This window comes from Epinephelus lanceolatus, chromosome 18, assembly GCF_041903045.1.
Source record: "Epinephelus lanceolatus isolate andai-2023 chromosome 18, ASM4190304v1, whole genome shotgun sequence".
NCBI lineage: Eukaryota > Metazoa > Chordata > Actinopteri > Perciformes > Serranidae > Epinephelus > Epinephelus lanceolatus.
The window spans coordinates 21267386-21283280 of record NC_135751.1 but is presented as its reverse complement, the minus strand read 5'-3'; the positions used below and the strand labels follow the sequence as shown (position 1 = coordinate 21283280).

The 15895-nt window shown below is 42.7% G+C and overlaps 2 protein-coding genes across 3 annotated transcripts; one reads left to right on the top strand and one right to left on the bottom strand.

Annotated features, from left to right (window-relative positions):
• The first annotated feature begins 260 nt into the window (after positions 1-260).
• trim35-13 (tripartite motif containing 35-13) lies at positions 261-7454 on the top strand. 2 transcript variants are annotated; one of them, XM_033644904.2, is made up of 6 exons: positions 261-621; positions 4808-4903; positions 5001-5231; positions 5319-5341; positions 5446-5564; positions 6107-7454. In XM_033644904.2, the coding sequence occupies exons 1-6, from the start codon at positions 304-306 to the stop codon at positions 6640-6642; spliced, it is 1323 nt and encodes a 440-aa protein (XP_033500795.1). In that variant the 5' UTR covers positions 261-303; the 3' UTR covers positions 6643-7454. The 2 variants fall into 2 exon arrangements, with proteins under 2 accessions (XP_033500795.1, XP_033500794.1); XM_033644903.2 differs by lacking the exon at positions 261-621 and adding an exon at positions 3337-3849.
• On the bottom strand, positions 6764-15635 carry slc27a1a (solute carrier family 27 member 1a). Its single transcript, XM_033644896.2, has 13 exons — positions 15189-15635; positions 14739-14906; positions 12500-12894; positions 11461-11628; positions 10048-10117; positions 9862-9953; positions 9663-9772; positions 9346-9555; positions 9137-9263; positions 8886-9023; positions 8580-8744; positions 7931-8077; positions 6764-7826 (listed from the first exon to the last, which is right to left on the bottom strand). The coding sequence occupies exons 2-13, from the start codon at positions 14903-14905 to the stop codon at positions 7669-7671; spliced, it is 1947 nt and encodes a 648-aa protein (XP_033500787.1). The 5' UTR covers position 14906; positions 15189-15635; the 3' UTR covers positions 6764-7668.
• Positions 15636-15895: the final 260 nt, after the last annotated feature.

Sequence of the window (15895 nt, the reverse complement as noted above, 5' to 3'; positions counted from 1 at the left end):
CACAATATTACAAGACTATTGATATCAATGAACAAGTAAAGCTTATTAAATAGCTCACATCTCTTTCTACGGTGGAGATTTTTCATGTCCCTTTCAGGTTAGTTGGTTTGAAACTGAGCTGAAAACCTGCCTTTAATGTGCATGTTTATTTATGGTGAAACAAGAGGAGCTGGGTCTGCTCTCTCTCCTGCTGCAGGACTATATGTAGTTGAACACTCATGGTACATACTGTACATTCAGAAGGAACATAGGCTCTGCTGCCTGGAAGAGAGAGACCCATCAGTGCTGCATTGAATTTCACAGATGGAGATTGACGATTCCTGCTGCGCCTTGTGCGGGGAGGTCTTCCTGGCTTCAGTGGTGCTCTGCTGCATCAACTGTGGTCGTAGCTTTTGCAACAGTTGCTTGGAGCACTTCTGGACACAGCATCGTGTTAAAGAGTGTCCTTTTTGCGTTGAAGAGAGACCCCCGCTTCCAGATAAATCATGCGACACACATGGGGAGCAACTGTTTCTCCTGTGTGTGGCGGATCTGGAGCCCGTCTGCTCTACGTGTCACAGAACGGGCCTGCATATGAATCACATAGTGTATCCCATAAGGGAGGCATTCAGTGATCATAAGGTAAGCTGAATAAAAAGGCATCATATCTTTTCTGTTTAAAAGTGTTGAGCATGAATTTGATAATATGTGGATGCTCACTTCTAGACGTGATCTACTTCAACATGAAGACTGATCTTTAGAGTCGACTGTGATTATTCTCTGATGTTATGAAGATGCAAAATGTTGAAATTTGAATATCAGACATACACAATGTGTATTATCTTTCAATACTGGCTATGCACTGTAGTAAAATGTCAATCAGCCTCCTCATTATTATTTCTATGTTTGCCTCTGTATGAGATGCCTGCACGCACACACAGATGTGTGTGAACATGTAAACTCATGCAGCAAAGCAATCTGTCTTTTCCCAGCTGATTTCATCTTTTCCATTTAGAAACAGGTACCCAGGATTTCTTTCAAAAACACTACAGCTTAATGATTTTGTCTCCCTGGGAATGTTCACAAAAACTGTGTGACCAAAGAGTGTGATTATATATCTGTTGTCCTTGACCATTTTTATCATCCTCTATTTTATAATGTTTGTAACTTTGTAATGGTCCAGGCCAGGGGTGCACCATCAGGAGAGGCAAACCAGGCAAATATTTGCGACACCCCCCAAAAAATGTGAAAGGGGCCTCTGATGGCCACTCATATTGGCATATTTTGCAATGAGAACTAAAACACCTTAAATCTCCCATTAAGGGAACAGAGTGCACTGCCACTTCCCCAAAAAACTCTCAAAAGGGGCCCCTTCTAGCTACGTTATGACAGTTGGATACCAATATACCTTTTTTTCTCCACCAAAATCAGCATGTGTATGTTATTTTTAAGGCTGCTAAAAATAGGTGATAGACTCCTTTCCCATTGCCTGGAGCTGTGTACATGCCTCTGCAGCAGATAAGTGTGTTTGTGGTTTGTGTATTTTATTTATTTTTTTTTTTTTGGCGTGTCACAACGTCAAAGGCGGGACAGAAAACAGGTAAGTAAACAGTGGAAAGCAGCATGGACGGACGTTCAAGTGCTGCTTGGATAGAGACTGTATTTTGTGGCGGCCCCTCATTGTATCACGCCGCCAAAGAGGCTAAAATTAGCATGTCTGCCCAGGTGTTGTATTTCCATGCTGCCAGACAGAGCCGTTTGGAGCTGGAGACGATAAATACTAGTGACCACCGCCGAGTAATTTGACCCAAGAGTTAATGCCTATTGTAACCTGCTCAATTAAATAAAAAAGCCAGATGTCAGCGGATGTTTGTGGGTTTTCAAGTTGTGGAAAAGGGGCTATAGTTAGGACAGGGCCTCCCCAGAGTCTTGGATCGCCACTGACCAGGCCTACCTCGGAAAGATTTTAATCTCAAGGGACCTCCTGGTGAAATAAAGGTTAAAAATAAAATCAGTTTACTAAACTGTAGTTCAGCAAATGACCAATTTAAAGATTAAAACAGCTATTAATTCACCTACTTACACCCACCTACCACAACATATTTAAACCATCATTACATTACATTATGTTAGTTGTTAAGAAATATTTAAAACACATAAAACTGACCTTAATGTAAAATAAATGCCTATTAAAAGAAATCTGTCTAGCGACTACATGCAGAGCCACTACTAATCTGGCAAGGCCTTAGTGTGTGTGTGTGTGTGTGTGTTTGGCATCCCAACAAGACTGGTGCTTATTTGGTCAGAGGTTGCTCAGGGTGGGTGGGTGAAAAAAAAGTTTTCCCTCTCACTAATTTCTGTGATGATGACATGCATTATGCCTGTCTGATATGTCAGGAGGCTTTTAGGGGGTTGTAAACATACAAATATATTTAAACCTGACTTCATTATTCTAAAACTGAGCACACTGTTATCTAAGGTAATGTCAATATTTGGGATGAAGCCTCGAGTCATGTGCATATGGTTGCTACAGACACAGTGAACTCTTTAATAACTCTCCCAGCCGCATGGTTTAAAGCTGACTGTGAATCCTAACATAGCATGTGTGTGAGGTTTAAGGACTATCCTGCAGAGTTGCAGCAGCTCTGGCACATAGTGCTTTCTAATGGCAGGACTGTATTCGCTTTCTGTCTCCACGCTCTTGCTCTTTGGCACTGCGCTGTTTCTAGTAAACTAAGACCCACAACAAAGTACTGGATTACAGCACAAACAAGGTCAGCTTACTGTTAAATTCTTTGGAAATTAACAAATTAATACTCCAGACGACAGTGCCATTGTGTGCTCGCTGTGCTCTGAAGTAACCTCTATTTGTCCTTAACAACTGCAACACATTGACTGCTTGTGTTTTACACTAAAAGAGCTGGTTTGATTCTGTGATATTTTAAAAACAACCATGTGTCGGTTCTTAAAAAGCTGTTGCCCTAAGCTAAACTTGACTGTGAAATTATTCCATTGGTCAGCAGGAGGATATTTCTTTACCCAAATAACTTCCAAATCAGTTACTTCTATTTATAGCTTCACCCAGGCTTTTTTTGGAGATTGTTTCTCCACAAACTCTTTCATTTCAGTGTGACAGGTTGTTTCAACACACTTCTCAAATAACCTAGAGGTGAACATGGCATACCATTCTCCTTTTTGTCATCCATGCGTTGGCCCGGCTACCATTTGCTCTGATCTGCACAGCTACAGTCTCTTACATGTTAAGCCAGTTTGGGTTTTTTTTTTTTCCTGTGGTGTTTATTTGAGAAAGCGCGATGTGCATACTCAACACAACACAGCATAACACGGGATCTGCCTTTAGGGGGTTGAGGTATCAACACTTATTCCTAAGGTCATGTTGAGGTATCCCTGCAGTGACGTGGGAGGGGCCTCGAATACTGCCTTCTCATCAAAGCCCAGTGAAAAAGAATGACCACCCGGCGTGCTCATCTTGAGGATGACCTTTCCTGTCCGATCTGTGGACATATTCTCAGTCAGCCAGTGGTGCTCACTTGTAGAGACAGATTCTGTAAAGCCTGTCTGAAAGACAGCTGGGAGACACAAGGCAGCGAGTGTTCGCACCACTGTCCTCTGTGCTGGCGCTGTTCCTCTATGGATCAAATTGTGGTGAGCACTCTGCTGGAGAGGTCCTGTGAATCCTTCAAGATGAACAGAAGCTGGAATGACCCAGAGGCTTGTAGGGAGCATGGAGAAAAGCTCACATTGTTCTGTTTGGAGGACTTGGAGCCAATCTGTGGTTTATGTGGGAAAGCAGCTGCACACACTGGGCACAGGCTCTATCCCATCAGAGAAGGTGCTCATGACTGTAAGGTGAGTTAAACTTACAGGGTTAGTCACCCCAGTACTTCACAGGGGTGACACATTTCATTTGAGCTTTAGCAGCAGCTGTTTGGGAAATCTTAAATTATCAAGAACTCCTTTCTTTCACTTGTGATGATGGCAGCTGGAAGTAATGATGATGAAACATCTACTAAAATATCTGTCACATTGTTTGGATGATGAATGTGATGTCTTTATAGATTAGTGTTTGAGGTCAACAATATAACAATACCCCCAACTGTATGAGTGAGCCCTCACAATTTAAAAGGGAAGGCGATTCACTTAATTTTACAATCATAGTTAATTAGCTTGACTGTTTTTTTTTTTTGCAAATTCCCAAATTTAATCTTAAATGTAATTCATCATTCAATAAAAAGAAGTGGTGCTTTGTACCTGGACGTTTTTTTTTAATTTACACCTTGTCAACATTTTGAAAATCCATTCTTTGTTTTCTTTGCCACCGTTTTGTTCTTAATACCTTTGTGCTCCTTTAAGCCTGATAAGCTGATGTGTGTGAAGGTGTTTGTCAGAGTTCATTCACAATCTAATAATAGAGTTATATTTTTGGTTTGCCGACGCCATCCGGGTCCCGAGAGGACTGAAACTCGATTCCCACAAGGTTTCTGTGACGCATTCATTCTACTCCTGCCCTCATCGGCCTTCTCTCGAGAAGGGAAAACCTTGAGCACTGATGTGAATTTATTGGTTGCCATATTGTGTCTTGATTCCAAGTTGCACGAGCCCAGCTTTGCTCATGTCACCAGGGCATTAGAACCCTCTCCATAGATTTGTCCCTTTAATGTGACGCTACTGTATTGTGCAGCTTACACGGAATGCTGCCATGGAACGAGTATGTGGCAGCTGAAAGCCCTGCATTGTGCTGACAGCTGGGCTGTCTGCCAGGCTGACCTTGTTTTTAAGTGTTGATGCCCTGTCAATGACTTTTCAGGAGGAACTGAAGAATGCGCTGCTGCCTTTGAAAGAGAAGTTGCAGCTGTACAAGAAGGCGAAAACGGTCTGTGAGGAAATAGCAGAACATGTCAAGGTACAGTCAGTTCCATCAGTACATCATGTTTCTTTGAACGCACTACAGAGCCACGGTGTGGAGGTAATGACTACCCGTCAATCACGTGTCTTTCCAGCACCAGGCTGAACATACCGAAACACAGATCAAGGAGGAATTTGAAGCCCTTCACCGTTTCCTAAAGGAGCAGGAGGCTGCCAGGCTTTCTGCTTTAAAGGCCGACGAGGACCAGAAGAATCTGATGGTTACTCAGAGGTTTGAGGAGATGAACGATGAAATAGCATCTCTCTCCAACACCATCAACTTAGTGGAGCAGGAGATGAAATCTCAAGACATCCCATTTCTTAAGGTAGATGAGACTGTTGCTTCATACAATTCAAATAACAAATCATAGCCAGAAATCATCTTAAGCTGTTCTCCTTGATTTTGTTTTTAGAATTACAAGGAAACAATCAAGAGGTAAGTGTTATTGGCACATCTGGGACCGAGCTAATTGTATTTTTAGGATATTACAGCTCTACAGACACAAGTCTCAACAACTAACTGCTTAAGTGTCTTTTCAGAACCTGGCGACCTACCCTCGATCCAGAGATGATCTCTGATGCTTTGATTGATGTGGCCAAGCACCTGGGCTCCCTGAAATATAAAGTGTGGGAGAAGATGAAGAGAGTCATCAAATATAGTGAGTTCCTCAAACACTAACTAGTCATGTTTTATGCCTTCTTTCCGTCCCTTTAACTCGTCACCCCTCTGTTGAGGTACCTGGCACGTTGATCTGATACTAAAAGGTAGAACTAGAAACACTGAGAGAGAACTGTCTCTTTTGCTTGACAAGGACGTAATGCACAAACCTGCAATTTTTAAATATCCCATCGATTGTGACAAAGACTGCAAACACATAAGGATGCTCTTTTTGGTTCTGAAAACATCAGCGTGCAACCACGTTCTGCGTACTATCAATAAGGTGCAGAGGTTCCTTTGCATCACCCGCAAATAGCAAATACAGTGAGACATTGGTGGTGCAGTGACAAAAATCCTGACTACATTTAAGAGCACTGTCTGCAGTGGAATTGTGAAACAGATCTAGAGTTTAGGTACATATCCATACAGCTTACGTACGGGTTCTAAAAGTACTATACCGAAAGTGTCTGGTGGAAACATGGCTTTATTGACCACTTCCTTCCTTGCCACTTCAGTAACGTCTATCTTGTTTTTTCACTCAAGATCCTGTGATCATTGATCCAAACACTGCAGCCAGCTGCTTCGTCATCTCAGAGGATCTCACACATGTGCAGAACTCTACCCAGATTTTCAAGCTGCCGGACAACCCTGAACGATTTGACATCAGTGCTGAGATGCTGGCTGCTGAGGGTTATACCACTGGACGCCACAGCTGGGATGTGGAGGTCGGGGAGAACACCTACTGGGTGGTGGGTGTAGCCAGCGAGTCCATCAACAGGAAGGGCAAGCACGTGCTGACACCAGCTGAGGGATTCTGGACTATAAGGTTTCGTAACGGAGAGCACAAGGCCTGCACTGCACCATGGGAGCCGCTGAACATGACTAGGAAGCCTGAAGTGATAAGAATAGTTTTAGACATGGACAGAGGCAAGGTGACCTTTTACGACCCTAGGGAGAGATCACCTCTGTACACCTTCACAGAGGTCATCACACCCAGAGCCTTTCCCTACTTTTGTACTGCCTGCAAAGAGCATCCACTGAAAATCCTACCCACGAGGATACTCGTGGCAATGGACTAGTGAATGGACTGATTTGCATTGGAGACATATCGCCATTATTTGTGTAAAGAAATGAAGGGCTGTAACTGGGATATTACAGAACGGCACTGCCATTTTTTTAATGAATGACATGAAACAGAGATGTTTTAAAATATTTAATCTGAGTTAGCTTCAACAAAAATGTAGTCTCGGAGTGGATCTGAAGTTGTAAATAGCTTGAACACCCATATATTACAACACTGATAAAATTTGTACATAAAATGACAGTCACTATGAGTGACTTAGCTTTGCACGACACAAAATCACTTCTGTGATTTCCACAATCTGTTGAGCTCCTTTCCAAAAAAAGCATTTAAAAAAATGAAACACAGATCTGATGTTTCATATAAGGCACATAGAGTAACAACTTTTGTGTATTTGCAAACCCGTGCCAGTGTTGTTCAAAGGTTGGAATATGACAAGTGAGATTAGTTTTCCATTGCATTAAAACAAAGACTCTATGGTTAGTGTTTGATCTAGTAGCCACATGTATTGCATGTTCAAGTCTCATCTTTCAGCTTCATTCAAACACACATCAGTAACTTCACTGCTTCACTCAAGTATTGCTTAAACCTACACAGAATTATTCTCGCAGCACATTTCATAAATGGGTATATACCCTGTAAGAGCTTGGCCTGTTGCTACCCTTCGCTGTCCTAACATTGTTGTAACATGTATCCTGCTTCAAATGGGGTGTGAGAGATACCCACTCTATGTGCAGTGATGCTCAAAGGCTTTTTGAGGTGTGCATTTAATAATTAAAAACAAGTTATTAAAGGGAATACATGCCCTCACATTATGTCTTGGTGTGTTACTCATACAGTGTTAAAACGTCATCTGTAACAATACTTACTATGTAAGTAGTCCCATCAACCTGAAAGGTTAAAATCCAGACAGGTGGTGCACCAAGACTTACTGACCTGACACAGCATATGCATACGCCACTGTCTCTCTACAGCATCTCTTAAACTGAGGCACCATGCCTGCCCTGCTACGGCCTCCTCCATCTCATAGAGACATTCTTCCCTCAGCTATAGCATTGTACAGCTCCTCGTCTACAGGCACATAACACGAGGCTCTAGCGTTCAAAAAGTAGATCTGGTCGGTAGTGAGACGTGGGTCATATCCCTCCCTCTGCAGCCTGGTTTTCTGGATTTTAAATGTACCTATGCAGGAATGTGGAGATACAACATTGATTATGATTTGTTGATATGAAATCATCTGTGATGGCTTACATTTTTATGAACACAGGGATGTTAGAGCAGTGTACCTGTGGTATCCACATTTGGGGAGATTCGCAGGAACACGGGGCGTGCATACGAAGGAAGAGCTTGCTGAACTTTCTGCATGAAGCTGTTGCAGTCAAAACTCCCTGTAGTGTCTGCAATGGCAGCCATGCCCGCCTTACCTTCCACACCTGGTATGACACACAGAGAGGCACAAAGACTTGTCAAGTAGTGAGCACAATCAAAAGCATTTTTTGTGCTTTATCATTGGCAACTGGACCTGCTTGAGTTTCTTGACAATGTTTCACCTCTCATCCAGGAGGCTTCTTCAGTTCTAACGGACTGGTGCAGAGTTACACGCTTTAAACTCTGTGTGGGTGTCATTGAGGTCATATGTGAGCTCTGAGTTTCTGACCTCAACGACTCTGTAAGCGTTCACACCCACACAGAGTTTAAAGCCTGTGACTCTGCACCAGTCTGTTAGAACATCCAAAAGCCTTTTGGATGACTGGTGAAACATCTTCAAGAAACTCAAGCAAGTCCAGCTGCCTACAATACAGTACTCAGTATTACCATGATCTGGATGACTGAGAATCTTCACCAACAGTCAAAAGCAATGTGCATTAAAGAGAAGGAATAATTATGAGCATGATGTGATGCTGAAAGCAGTAAGCACACCAAGTTAGCCATCACCTGGCACTGCCACGCCATACACAGCCACATCAGTCTGACCCAGAAGACTGCTGAGTACGCCCTCCACCTCAGTGGTGGAGACATTTTCCCCTCGCCAGCGGAACGTGTCTCCACCGCGGTCACGGAAGTACATGTAGCCCATCTCATCCATCACCAGCACGTCACCTAGGTTGGACATATGGGTGAAAAATAATTGCAAACCTTGAGTCAAAGTATGGGAAAACAATCATAGCTGTGTTAAGTGTTGTGATGCACTATATCAGGAATATAAATAAGTATTTTATGAAATAAAAAGGATTTTGCAACCTGATAAATAGGCAGAATCATTTTTCTTGAAGACATTGTGAGCTATCTTCTTCCTGGTAGCATCCTGGTTAGCGTAGCCATCAAAACGCCGCAATGGGTCCTGCTGGTTGATGCGACCCACCAGAAGCCCTGGCTCCCCTGCAAGACATGGAAGAGCCTAAATGGGGGTGCTTTCAGAAGATCAACACAGCTAACAATCACATACTGCATCTAAAAAAAAAAATCATTATTGCAGTATTAGTATAAGTTACCAGGGCGGCATGGCACACAGAGCCCCCGGCTGTCACGAACTAGCTCCAAGCTGTCCTCGTCCACCCTCACCAGACGGATGGGGTATACGTTGGGAAGAATGCGACTGTTGAATCCGCAGGCTCCAACCTGGCAGGACAGCGTTAGCTTAACTCTGATCCAATTCACATTTTATCAGTTAAGACACACAAGTAACACAGTGATTTCTGACCTTGCCATCCATGTTGGCAATGCTGCAGTTGCACTCAGTTGCTCCGTAGAACTCGCCAATCTGTGCCACGCCAAAACGCTCTGTGAAGGCCTCCCACACGCTGGGGCGCAACCCGTTTCCCACCGCCAGACGAACTTTGTGGCCTTTTTCTGATGGCCGTACTGGCTGAGACAGGAGGTAGCGGCAGATTTCCCCGATATACTGCACCACCTACAGCGGGAGAGCGCGGCTAGGGCTTATTCAAAATTAATGTTTCATGGTTATTGATTTAATTAAAATAGAGCACTTCTCAATATTTTCCAAGCGTAAGCTCTTACAGTGCAATTGTACTTAATGCAGTCTTCCCAGAAGCGGCTGGCAGAGAATTTCTTCTTCACTACCACAGTGAGGCCGTGGATCAGACACTGACCGACTCCCATGATATTACCTGACAAGGAGAAAAAGCTAACACTTCGGTTATGCAAACCTAAAGGGGATAACTGTATTCATGAAGAGCTGGAGCCTGCCTTCACATACCTGCTGAATGATAGAGGGGCAGACAGTCATAGATGATGTCAGCAGGGCACATGCGAAAGGCAAAATACCCAAAAGCAGCAATTCTGTAGTAACTGTAGTGGGAACACAGGAGAGATCCTCAGACATCTATCATTAGCTGTGCAGCAACCGTCTGAAGAGTGATGCTTTTTTTTGTAAGTAACATACCGACTGTGTACCACAATGGCAGCCTTGGGCAGTCCTGTTGTGCCGGAGGTGTAAATATAAAATAGACGGTCTGCAGAAGAGAATACAATAGAGTGTTACAATTGCACACAGCAAGTTTTAGATCAATACAGGGGTCTTCCCAGCATTTTAGCCACTGCTGGTTCGCTTTCAGAGTCCAGACAGTGACAGAGCATAAAATATAGATATTTTTTGAATGCGCCTCATGTTTTCTTGGGCAATACGTACCTCTAGTTTGTAATGTAGAGTAGACATGCCAGTAGATACCAATACCAGTAAAATTCCATGATTCTCCATACCCAATTTAATGCCACGGTAAAAAACACAACAATAAATCCCATGTACAATTTTTTATTAAAAATATTTAAATTAACTTTTATAAAAATTGTATTAATAATCCCTGATGATCCACCTCGAATGCAAAGTACTAGTCTAAGTGTGTTCTTGCAAGGAAACATGTATAAGCTACAGTATTTTAACATACTTCTCCCCCATTGTTCTGCATGTGCACATGTAAGCTGTGACAGTTGGTGTCTGTGATAGGCTTTTTGTCCTGCCCCTCCTCCACTATGATTGGACAGCTGGGTAAAAAGTGACGGTGATGATGGCAGCATTTTACCCAAAGTTGAAACGTGGACAGAACAGACGTTCTGCACCTTCTCGCACTGCTGGTGTTTGTAACACACTGTAAATACTCAGTGCTCCCATTGCAGGGAATAATCCAAATACGCTGCCCTCAAGAAAAAAAAAGCTTCTCTTTTCAATGAGTCAAGGCGGAGCTGTCACTGCAACTGCACTTGCTGCCGTCTTTCACGTGTGTTACTATTCCGGTCTGGTAGGTGTTCTCCTCCTCCCTTTGACAGTTAATGACAGACTAGAACACTCACTGGCATAAAAGCTGCCCCGTCAGGTCCGGCAAATTTGCATCCCCAATACCAACTGTACTGGAGAAAGACGAGTTCCATCACGTTTTCAGAATTTTTGCATCGACTTGGTACTGAACTATTGGTTCTCATGACGTCCCTTATGCAGCGTGTATCTTGGGCTCACACCTTTAATGCTGACTTCTATATTCATTCATCTAAGACAGATTTACCAGTGTTAGGGGATCTAGTTTGTTCAGACAGTACACATCTCACAAGTCATTCATACCTACTCCAGACAGGGAGTACTACTGGGAAACAGTTTCGGCTCAGATACTTGACAGCAGAGTGAGAAAACTTACTGTGGGACACACACTTTGGGTGTTCAGAATAGAGCAAATAAACAAAAATAACAAGGGTTATCAGCCAAACACAGTACAAGAAATAGTTTTAAGATAGTATTTAAAAGAAACATAAAGGTTAAGTCTTAGTCAGAGCTACAGTTGAGTTCAGTGGTAAATAAGATACTCACCGTTCATGCCTTTGGGGGGAACACAAGGTAAAGGGGCATGTCGAGGTGAAGAGGCTAAAATTGGGTCCAGGAACTGGGCATTCAGTCGGGCCAGATATTCTGCACTGAGGTCTCCTGTGCAAAACCGTATCATGGACTGGTTGATGGATGAGCTGACCTCCAACATGGCTGAAATTCATGAGAGCAACAAGAGGGAGATGGGAAGAGAAGAGAGGAACAAATCAGATTAGTTTAACCCTCTAGTTTGGAGAAGACTGTACTATAGATTATTTTTTAAATATTGTGAGTGAACTTAAATTTATGCAGCAATGATGAGACTTCACTGAAGGATCGTTTTTGTATAATTTCACTTCTGAAGCCATTATGAAGTCTTGAGGGGGTTTGAGGTTTGACATCTGTTTGACTCTGTGAGTGTAGCCGTGCTGTGAGTTAACAGTCTGAACTCTGAGCTTAAAAGTGTGGTTTGATTCACTCTGTGGGAAGACATGAGTTTACACCTCCTGCAGAGTAACATTTGGCAGATTTAAAAAGAATTCAGGCTGAAATGAAGTCATTTTTCTGCTTCTTAACAGTGATGTTGAGAAGTCAGAGTTTGCAGTGAACATGGGTACAAATCTTGGTTGTTTAGTTGTCTCAAATTCAATATAGAGGTTTTAAGCTTTTCAAATGATGGTCAGTAAGTGTGTGCTCGTAAATCATCCTTTAAATGTGTCAAAAATTCTGTAAAAGAAATTTCAACACTGGATGCAACCAGTCATCTTGATTCCAAATTGAACACCTGTTATAGCCTAACTGTATTGATTTATTAAAAGAAAAACTAAAAGTAATGACTAAAAATTGACAAAATCCTAATGACTTTTCGTTGACTAAAATTAGGCTAAAACTATAAAGGATTAAAATGACTAATGTGAATAAAACAACAAAGCATTATCATCTATAGACTAAAACTAAAATGGCTGCCAAAATTAACACTGTTTCAAATAACTTACTGAATCAGAGGTAACATTTTAAAGCATCAGTGCTTATTCAACATTCTTACCATCAGCAAGCTCAGCTCCGAACACAACAGCCCGTGACCCAGACACCCCGATACAGTGCAGCAGGGAATCATGGCGAAGGTTGAAGTTGATGAGTGCAGCTTCCACCCCAACCTTGGCAAAGCCCAGCCAAAGCGCCACCTGCAACGGCCTACTCTCCATGAAGAGGGCCACCACATCCCCTGAGACCCACCCCTGACCTCTTGCCCAGTGGGCCACCGCATTCGACAGCTCGTCAAGCTGGGTGAAGGTCCACGTTTCCCCTGTGGCCTCATAAATCAGTGCTGGTTTATTTGGGTGCCGTTTTACCGTCTGGGCGAAAATGGAAGGAATGTTACTGCCATTGCGCACGTAGCGCCATAAATCCAGCTTCACTCTCAACAGCACGTACAGGCCACTGTCGAGGGTCAGAGGAGAGAGACAAAGAGAAAACAGGTAAGTAAAGATGTAAACCCAAGTGCATGAGCAGGACTATAGGGGGACAAATTTAAAGAAAAAGCTTTGTAAAAGATACTTCTGTCCACCAGAGCTCACTGAATGGCTTGGTGAATATAAAAATGACATAATAAAATGCTAAGGCTTTTAGAGTCACCTGATCTCAACCCAGTTTCACACTTACTTAAGATTTAATGTAATGCCAGCCTTACACTAAATGCTTTTCACTTTCACTTTGCAATTTCACTGTTGCAGGAAATTTTTGAACATTGGATTACAATCATGAGAGTTCTACCTCAGTTGGTGTATGCTCCCATGATGTGGTGTAAGGTGTTCATAAAACTCTGTCCGAGCTGTCTTAAGTCAGTCTTTTTCGCATCTCGATGTTTCGACACAATCAAACATGTTCAATATTATTGTAGGTTTTTGGCTCATGTTGATATTGATGTTCTATGATATGAACATTGTCAATAGGTGTGCTCTATCCAGCACCCTGAGGTCTGAGGTAATCACTCTGGTCGCTCTCACTTTACAATATTTTTCACTTTGCCAGTTTATCTTTATAGATTATATATATATATGCTGAATTGTCAAGAATACTTTCAACATATCATACCGTTTTTAGAGTTATGTGTTCAGCAGACTCGTAAGGAATTGATAATGTCACATTCCTTAAAGGGAGTGTGGCTTAATGTTTTCCACCAGGAGCAGGATGGCAAATAGTCTCAAAAGGAGTCTAGTTGTAGTCTTGCAACATATGGTGTATGATGTATGGTTTTCATAGGTAAACTGACATTACAGGGGTTTCTCAGCAGTTTCAAGAATGAAGTGCTCGCCATCCAGTTGCCAAAAATTTCTTGCGGAAATCTTCAAATGTCAAATATATTTGATAGTGAGTCACAGCATGGATTTTCTATGATGTTTCTCAATGTCTTAGTGTCTTAATGTGTTATTCTAGGGTAATGTTTGGCCATTTTCATCAACTTTAGAGTTGTCAAAAATGCTTAAATTTAACACTACATCTTAGCAACAAATGGTATCAACCCAAAATGAGATTTATGAGGAGTAACTGAGCATGGGAATGGTAAGCTTACTTTCAGCATAATGTTCTGAGCCCCTGTACACTCTAAACACACTTTTATTACATACTGATGACTAGAAAACCTTCACACAGTGCTGAGCTGCATCTCAAATTAAACTTTAGGTTCTCAGCTTTCAGATGATGTATACCACCTATATGTGGCACATCCTGTTGACCTGCTATTATCGTATAGATCACCTGACATTACTTCAGACAGATGACCTGAAATGACTCTGACAAAATTTGGTTAGGGCCCACTAAACATCGAAGAGACAAAATGGGTCAGTGGTGGGTCTGAGGGTTAAAGTATTTACGAAGTCTTCTAGTGTAGTGGGCATAAGACAATGTTCTCCACCACCATCTCTGTAAGACCAAATGATTTGATATAAACTTTAATCTTTATATCTATCTAGTGATGTCTGTGTCTCTGAGGCTATGTCTCCAAGTGTTATGTCTGGCTATGAATGTTTTTCTTCTATCTGCTGTACGCAGGTCTCCCCTGCAAAAAGAGATCTTGATCTCATGAGATGATAAAACAGAGGCTATGAGGAAATATCTTGTGGAGGAATGATGTCCGTCTCTCCAAGCCAGTTCCACAGACTTGGCAAGAAGCACAAAAGCTGTTCTGGGGGCTTGTGGTGGCCTGACTCCACTCTAGGACACCTGATGTTGGTTTTTCATTTACATTTATCCCCCATCTGTACATTTGGACACATTTAACTTACTTGAGGTCTCTCTTGGCTGTTCGTGCTGCTATGTAGAAGTATTTCCAGCTCCTTGTGCCCAGATAAACCCCTAGGCCTGCTGCCAGAGTCCAGGACCAGGACACCCCGAAGAGACGCAACAGTCCCACGGACCCCAGAGAGGCTGAGACACTCGCTGCATTGTGCATTCTTGTCATGGAGGACATGGAGAGAGGTAGGCTTTTAGAATTGAACGGGCATGAGTTGAAGATTACATGGGTTTCACTCAGGGGGTTGAATACTGGTACACATATACAGACTTTGTTTAATAGCTGAAACTATAATATAAAAGCCCTGAGCTTGGATAAAGTTATGACACATCACAGCTCACATTTAAGCAGTAACGTTACATATAAACAGAAATCATTAAATCGTCGTCAGCTTTGACGGAAACTGCGTCCATTAACGTTATTTGCACATAAGTTAACTTACCTACGGGTCAATGGACTGACGCGATGTCACCTTTCACCCGATAACCCCGCCGGTCGGTCGGCACAACTTGCTAAGTGCTGTCGAGGAAACTATCGAGTATTTATGTCTTCCTCCGGATATTGAGGGCGTCGAAATGACACAGTGTTTTTAAGGAAACCAGTAGTTTTACAGAGTTCCAACAGTTTTGCCGTTCACTGCCCGTCAGCGCGGTTGTTGTGACCGTTAAGTAAGCTAGTAAACAGTTTACATTCAGACGGTATTTGGAAATATGTAAAACGTACGTGAGCGAGTCCTGTCGGCTGACATCTACGGGGGAGAGTTCATCATTTGTGCCCGGAATGCAAAAGTGGCCCAAAAGTGAATGAGGGCAGTGAAATGCAGCGAGAAAGTGAATCAGGCTATTTTCTGTACTCCATATTGAATAGTCATTGCTAAAGAAGCCCCGCCCATCCCGGGTGTGAGCGTTCTCAAGCAGCGTCGCCATTGGTTGAGCTCGGCGCCTGTCAGGGGTTTCTCAATTGTGATTGGGTAATATTAACCCCGCCCAATTGCCCAGCAAACAGTTTTGCAGGTGGATGCTATCCATAGCAGCGCCGGCACAGACTACTAACTAAATGTTGGGAAATGTTGTGAAAGTCTGTTTCTATCCCCTTATTCACACTGCTGCATTGTACACGCTTGGCTTGCTGAGTATGGACCTCGCTAAG

What these genes read in the sequence shown, in the direction of transcription:
- trim35-13 (XM_033644903.2), top strand. Translation starts at nt 3,448, where the DNA reads ATGACCACCCGGCGTGCTCATCTTGAGGATGACCTTTCCTGTCCGATC. An exon ending in AAGGTGCTCATGACTGTAAG is followed by an intron (nt 3,850 to 4,807) that starts GTGAGTTAAACT and finishes ATGACTTTTCAG; the next exon opens with GAGGAACTGAAGAATGCGCT. An exon ending in TACAAGGAAACAATCAAGAG is followed by an intron (nt 5,342 to 5,445) that starts GTAAGTGTTATT and finishes GTGTCTTTTCAG; the next exon opens with AACCTGGCGACCTACCCTCG.
- slc27a1a (XM_033644896.2), bottom strand. Translation starts at nt 14,905, where the DNA reads ATGCACAATGCAGCGAGTGTCTCAGCCTCTCTGGGGTCCGTGGGACTG. An exon ending in GCCCCTCTATCATTCAGCAG is followed by an intron (nt 9,773 to 9,861) that starts GTATGTGAAGGC and finishes TCTCCTTGTCAG; the next exon opens with GTAATATCATGGGAGTCGGT. An exon ending in CCCAAATGTGGATACCACAG is followed by an intron (nt 7,827 to 7,930) that starts GTACACTGCTCT and finishes ATTCCTGCATAG; the next exon opens with GTACATTTAAAATCCAGAAA.